Source organism: Sphaeroforma arctica (genome assembly GCF_001186125.1).
Source record: "Sphaeroforma arctica JP610 unplaced genomic scaffold supercont1.1170, whole genome shotgun sequence".
Taxonomy (NCBI): Eukaryota; class Ichthyosporea; order Ichthyophonida; genus Sphaeroforma; species Sphaeroforma arctica.
In genome coordinates this window covers 4,571-11,866 of record NW_014039388.1, presented here as the reverse complement: position 1 = coordinate 11,866, position 7,296 = coordinate 4,571, and the positions used below count along the sequence as shown (strand labels likewise).

At 45.2% G+C, this 7,296-nt stretch overlaps 2 protein-coding genes across 2 annotated transcripts in view; one reads left to right on the top strand and one right to left on the bottom strand.

Moving 5' to 3' along the window:
- The window catches only part of SARC_10206 (hypothetical protein), a gene marked incomplete at its 5' end in the record, with an annotated part of 9,343 nt that extends 4,348 nt beyond the window's left edge, over positions 1-4,995 (top strand). The window contains 8 exons of the mRNA XM_014295760.1: positions 248-463; positions 1,375-1,445; positions 1,675-1,737; positions 2,203-2,323; positions 2,772-2,841; positions 3,147-3,464; positions 3,931-4,106; positions 4,889-4,995. Coding sequence (XP_014151235.1) covers positions 248-463; positions 1,375-1,445; positions 1,675-1,737; positions 2,203-2,323; positions 2,772-2,841; positions 3,147-3,464; positions 3,931-4,106; positions 4,889-4,956 — 1,103 coding nt within the window. The 3' untranslated portion in view covers positions 4,957-4,995. The remainder of the gene's footprint in view (positions 1-247; positions 464-1,374; positions 1,446-1,674; positions 1,738-2,202; positions 2,324-2,771; positions 2,842-3,146; positions 3,465-3,930; positions 4,107-4,888) is intronic.
- Positions 4,996-5,746: 751 nt separating this feature from the next.
- SARC_10205 (isovaleryl-CoA dehydrogenase, mitochondrial) overlaps positions 5,747-7,296 on the bottom strand; it is a 5,483-nt gene continuing 3,933 nt past the window's right edge. Inside the window, exons 4-5 of the mRNA XM_014295759.1 lie at positions 7,011-7,173; positions 5,747-5,976 (exon numbers count right to left, since the gene is read on the bottom strand). Coding sequence (XP_014151234.1) covers positions 5,843-5,976; positions 7,011-7,173 — 297 coding nt within the window. The 3' untranslated portion in view covers positions 5,747-5,842. The remainder of the gene's footprint in view (positions 5,977-7,010; positions 7,174-7,296) is intronic.

Below are 7,296 nucleotides of genomic sequence, written 5' to 3'. Positions count from 1 at the left end.
ATATACATATACATACATATATATATACATATATATATATATAAATTCGACGCAGAACAACGACATCATCGCCGTTGTGGATGATTTTAAGGATCTTTTGCTGTATACATTCTATTTAGTATAGCTCCAGAGAGCGAGCGCCGACATAGACGAGAACCCTCGAATGTATTCTACAATTCCCAAACAACTCAAACTGGACTGTCCCGCAGCAGAACTAATTCCACAAACAATTTCTGGTCTTCTTTAGTGCAACTGCAGAGTTTGACTGCCGATATGGCGGAGATTCGGGTGGGGCTGGCCAAAGTCAAGACGGAACTGGACTACAAACGAGAGGTGGTGGAAGACGATCGGTTTGTGGAGGTGGCGTCGACCTTTTTCGAGACATCGAGTATTCAGTTCGACACACTGACGCAGAACTTTGAGCGCATGCAGAAGTCGTTCACAGACGCGGTCGGATATTTCGGTACGTACGGTTTGAGATTTAGGGTTTTTGTTTTGTTTCGGTACGGTTTGAGGTTTTGGGTTTAGGGTTTTAGGGTTTATTTCGGTACGGCTGAGATAGCTCTTGTTGATTGGGAGAATCATGATAGAGTCTGACACCTAGCTATAAGCTGTGAGGCTTGCGTTGGTGGATGTTCGTGTGAAGGAAGTAGTGTAGATAGAATCCAATACTAGTACTGGATGGTAGACGTAGTAGATAGTGTGCTTGTGTGTGCTGAGTAGATAGAATCCAATACTAGTACTGGATGGTAGACGTAGTAGATAAATTGTTGTACACGTGCGTGCTGTTGAGCATATGCTGACTTGCTTCACGGCCCTACGCTCCCCAACGCTCACTTGCTCGTGCCTTTGGCCGCGTGAATAGGGTTTCAAGGTTTAGGGTTCAGGGTTTTTCCTTGCATATGCATTGGCATACAGTACAAAAGGCTCGAACAATGTGCACTTACACCCGCGACAGCCGCATCGGATAGGGTTTCATGTATGTTTGATAGGCAACCGATCTGAACTATATTTATGCTCCCCCTTTATTGCAATAAATACTGGCAAACCCCACCCCACCCCACCCACCCCAAAGGCAAGCAAGCTGATCGTAGCGGACCCTGTATTCTAATACAATTAGACCATTCAGTGAAGCTTTACGTTAATGACCTTGTATTCTAATACAACTAGACCATCCAGTGAAGCTTTACGTTAATCACCTTGTATTCTAATACAATTAGACCATCCAGTGAAGCTTTACGTTAATGTCCTCGTATTCTCATACAATTAGACCATTCGGTGAAGCTTTACGTTAAACGCTACGCCCTTTCTTTTAGCCGTTCGATGAAGCTGTGGGTAAAATAAACATCACGTCCTTGCTGCATATTTGTGTAGGTATGGATGTGAAGAAGGCGAGCCCGGACGAGTTCTTTGAGATCTTCGATACATTTGTGGATGCGTATAAGGTAAGGTAGAAAGGGTGTCTGTGTGGCTGTAGTCTTGATGTTGTATGCGCTCTACGTACGTGTTCGTTGCACGTACGTGTTAGTAGTTGATTTCCGTGTGTCCGGGGGTACTTTACTAGTCCCATCCACAGATATTCATGCCGTACCTTAAGCCTGACCTACACTGCATCTGACTGCACTGCGTTTAAGCATTGCGCTTACATCACTCGCCTGACACGAATCACACCAGGGTGTGGAGGCAGAGATCAAAGCCGCAGATGAGAAGAAGGCCAGAGAGCTTAAGAAGCAAAAGGTACCGAACTTTTTGGCCCTCTCTCTGCATCGACCAGAAGTCCATCCGTTGCGGTTATGTTTTATGTTAATGGGTAGCTGCGCGTACTGACGGCTGAGCAAATGTGCAGCACCCTCGCGAGTGCAACTGAGGTTTTGCTCTTTTAGGGTGTAGGGTGTAGGGTGTAGGGTTTAGGGTTTAGGGTTTTAAGAGTTATCTGTGTTGTGTTGCTCAGACGGTGCTGCGAGTACTGGAAATAGCTTGGTCTCTCCGTAGCTGTGTAGCTGTGTTACAATAGCACGTGTGTGTGTGTGTGTAGTGCAGTGGGGGCAAGCGCCTCTGACGGGTTATGCAAAGACTTGTTCTCTGATGTGTATGTGATAATAAAAGGTCTATTTTAAGTAAACAGTCTATTTACTTCTGACCACTCAATGGGTGCATTCACTATTGCTACGTCTGACCCCTACTGGCACGCACCTGGTGCAGGACAAAGAGGACCGGCTCAAAGCCGAAGAGGACAAAAAACGCAAAGCAGTGACCGCCCTAAAGCAGAAGAACAGGACTTCAGTGGTTGGAGAACCAGCGGTGAATGTGACACTGGACGATGGTAAGCACGAAAATGCGGCGCGCACACACGCACACACACACACACACACACATGGACACGAGGTTTAATTGGGCTCAAACCTTATCACACCGAGTGTACCGTATCTGTATCTCTAGATTGTGTGTCTGCAACGCGTCTAGAACGGACTATCCCACTCGTCCACTGATGTCTACACACACGCATGGACATGGGGTGCAATTGGACTCAAACCTTATCTACCTGTATGTACCGTATCTCTATCTCTAGATGGTGTGGTTTAACGCGTTTAGATCCGACTATCCCACTCGTCCACTGATGTCTACACACACGCATGAACATGGGGTGCAATTGGACTCAAACCTTATCTACCTGTATGTACCGTATCTGTATCTCTAGATGGTGTGGTTTTAACGCGTTTAGATCTGACTATCCCACTCAACCACTGATGTCTTATTCTGTTGCTGCGCAGATGAATCCGAGAAAGTGGGAATCAAATCACTCCTCACAACACTCACCGACCAGAACCAACGATCGCCAAGGTAGGTAGGGTTCTAGGGTTTTAGGGTTTAGCCCCCGCTATTTCTATAGTTGGCCACCGGTTCGTGCGTAGTCCTCTATGCCAATACAACCCACACATGCAGCACGCCAGCCACTCATGGGCCACAGCCCACTCTGTGTAAGAGATGCACTCAGTGTATAAGTTTTCGGACCGGAATTGTCCTTAGTCCTCGTTCCGTGCAAAGCTACAGTATGTAAGGATACGGTCCAGAAGCTCAGGTCTCAGGTGCCAAGAATAGGTGCACACCTGGTAGCTGACCCCAGACCATCGACCACACACATGCAGACAAACACGCGGAAACAGGAACAGGACATTCCAGTCGAGCGACGGCAACTCCACCACCGCTCAAAATGCGCTTGAAATGGGCCATCAATTGGGCCAAAAGTCCAAAGGAAAAGTCCGGGGTGCCGGTAGGAACAACCCCCGCACAGGCACAGGTGGTGCGCCACCAAGCCATCCGATTGGTCCAGACGGACTGCGGAGTACTGTATCCACGGCCCGGGTGGTCAAGTCGAGAGGCGTTAGAATGACAGGTGAGGAAATAGACCGAGACGCGCTGACGCAGGTGATTGAGATGCTCAAGGGGGGCCGCACGCTTGACAGGTATGGGCGGGTTATGCACGAGCGAATGGTGTGGAATGCACATCTCTGATATGCTTACCTCTGATACGCGTACGTCTGATACGTGTACCTCTGATACGCGTACCTCTGATAGTTTGCCACTGATACGTATATCTCTGATACGTGTACGTCTGATACGCGTACCTCTGATACGTTTGCCACTGATACGTGTACCTCTGATACGTGTACCTCTGATACGTTTGCCATTGATACTTGTACCTCTGATACGTGTACCTCTGCAGTGCGTGTAGTGTGCGTCGCAGAACGCAGTCTGTCTGTGCTGTTGCTGTAACGTTTGTCAACGGATTGCGTGTGTGTGTCTGTAGTTTGTAGAAACTCAACTCCGTGCAATCCTGGGCTGGCGATAGGACACCTACACTTCTGCACATTTGGGTACCATTGCCCCCCTGCTCACTCACCTGTCTCTAAATATGTCTAAATATACTAGAACTCTCCTGGGAGAGGTTGAGACTAAACCCGAGGACCGGTCCAGGACAACGATCAGCAGGACAGGCAGTGAGAAAAAAGGTGCACCAAACCCAACCGCACCAGTTGTGAAAGAGGACAGTGCGGTACCAGCGCCCACTGGCAGGAGGGCGGGCAGGAGGAATCGGGAGAAAAAAGGTGCATTTGATCTGTGTGTGTATATACGTGTATATATGTGTGTGTGCATATGTGTATATATGTGTCTGTATATATATGTATATATGCATATATATATTATATATGTTTGTGTAAATATGTGTGAGTGTGTAAATGTGTGTATACAGTATGTATGCATACAGGTGTCATCAGAGTATTCTCTACCTACTTGCCTGCCACGTGTATTTAGCTATATGCTTCAGGTTGAATAGATAATGATGATAGGTACTATATAGATGCATACACCGCCTCGCACACACATGTGTACACATATACACACTACACATTCACACACATATATGTTTGTGTAAATATGTGTGTAAATGTGTATATATATGTGTGTGTGAATATATGTGTATGTATATATGTGTGTATATGTGTAGTGTGTATATGTGTATGTATATATGTGTGTGTATGTGTAGTGCGTATATGTGTACACATGTGTGTGCGAGGCGGTGTACGCATCTATATAGTACCTATCATCATTATCTATTCAACCTGAAGCATATAGCTAAATACACGTGGCAGGCAAGTAGGTAGAGAATACTCTGATGACACATGTATGCATACATACTTGAAAGTGCATGCTTTCAACCATGCGTCTGTCCAGATACACTTCATTTACAACTGTTTATAGCGTTTTCCCACGGTTGCAGCAGAGGAGCTAAGGTATCGACATAGGCTGATACCATCCCAACCAGTTAACTGTATATATATCGCCAGAAGTTGCAGACTATACTATAAAACTATATATCTATCCCCAGAAGTTTCAAGACTACGGGATGTCAAGCTCGAGAGAGTTTCAAGAGAGTTTGGCTTTCCCCCAGTATAGACCACCACCTAATGTATTGATCACTTGTCTATAGGCGCCTGCTGTGTAGTTTAACTGACCTTGTGTGTCGCTTGTTTGTATCTCAACTGTAACCTCGTAACAGAAACGTCGGCTGCGGAAATGGCTATGGCTAAAATGCGAGCCCAGACATAGTGCATCCCGATACATACTGTTATATACCTATTCAGCGGATGTTCGGTACCTACAGGCTAGCGAACCACCTACAGCACTGCCAAATCCAAATATATTTATAATATATAATAAACCTTCAAACCGTATCATGATGGGTGCCAAATCCAAATATACTTGTAATATATAATAAACCTTCAAACCGTATCACTGTCTGGTATTCACTGTACATGTACACGTTTCAGAAATAGTTCGGTACCTACATACTAGCACTGCCAAACCAGACATACGTTCTTAAAGCGTTCAACCCGCCTGTGAAGTACAGAGAAGGGCACTAACACTAATTAGATTACGGCCAACATTTTATTGTATTGCTCAGGTAGTAGCACGCATCTATCTATTTGTACATGGCGTTAAACGTTCTAACAGTTTATTGTATTGCTCAGTTAGTAGCACGCATCCATCTATTTGTACATGGCGTTAAACGTTCTATCAGTTTATTGTTTTGCTCAGTTTAGCACGCATCCATCTATTTGTATAGCGCGTTAAACGTTCTAACACTTTATTGTATTGCTCAATCATTAGCGCGCATCCATCTATTTGTACATCGCGTTAAACGTTCTGACAGTTTATTGTTTTGTACATCGCGTTAAACGTTCTGACAGTTTATTGTATTGCTCAGTTATTATTGTTTTGTACATCGCGTTAAACGTTCTGACAGTTTATTGTATTGCTCAGTTAGTAGCACGCAATCCATCTATTTGTACATCGCGTTAAACGCTCTTCCGATAATCAGCTTTCTGACTTCGGTGGTACCTGCGCCAATCTCATACAGCTTGGCGTCTCTCATAATACGTCCTGTGTCGTAGTCGTTGATGTATCCGTTTCCGCCTGTCAGTGGAATGGGTATGTAGTAGTTGGTCAGTACTGATTGATGGTGTGGGTGTGTGTTGCGTGTTGGTCAGTACGGATTGAAGGTATGTTTGTGTGAATCATGTTTGTAAGTACGGATTGAAGGTATGTTTGTATGTAGCAAGTTAGTAAGTACGGATTAAAGGTATGTGTGTGTAGCATGCTAGTAAGTACGGATTGAAGGTACGTGTGTGTGTAGCATGTTCGTAAGTACAGATTAAAGGAGCCGATTTAGCTAAAACTCTCAACACAAAGCCCTAAAACTCTAAACTTCACCAACAAGCCCCCTGAAACCCAAAAACTCTAAAACGCAACATAGTTCTATGCAGATACACCACACAGAAATACACACAATAAAAGCGACCCATCCAACAGTCATACACAAACACCCCACACATCACACTACACACAATAAACCAACCCATACAACAGTCATATTCAGACACCCCACACACCACACTACACACAACAAACCGACCCATACAACAGTCATACACAGACACCCCACACACCACACTACACACAATAAACCAACCCATACAACAGTCATATTCAGACACACCACATACCACACTACACACTACGGGTGTCATTCACTAAAGCATTGAACGAAAGCACGTGTACAGACGGACACAGTAAACTCTCTCATATCATATCATATCCAACTGGAACACCCCCACTACAGCTACTTCCACGCCCAAACATACACACGCCAACATACACACTACAGCTACGTCCATGCACACCCATACACACACACACCAATACAACCACTACAGCTATGTCCATGCACACTCATACACACACACACCAATACAACCACTACAGCTATATCCATACACACCCATACACACACACACACCAATATAACCACTACAGCTATGTCCATACGCACCCAAACACACACACACACCAATATAACCACTACAGCTATGTCCATGCACACCCATACACACACACACACCAATATAACCACTACAGCTATATCCATGCATACCCCTACACACACACACCTAAGCATTGAATGGCGTCTAGGCCCACTTTGGTCGCGGCCTCGGCGGAGTACAGGATGCACGCGGCACAGTCTCTGTTGTCCGCCAGTCCAGCGTCAGCAGCCCTGGCAGTGGCATAGACGAGCGCACGCGACGATACTAACGCAGTGTACATGTCAGCTACCTGTAGACGGGTGGGTGGGGATGGGTTTGAGTTATATATATATATATATATATAGTATTAGTATAGTAATATAGTATATATAGTATATATATAACAGTAGTAGTCGTAGTAGTAACGTACGTA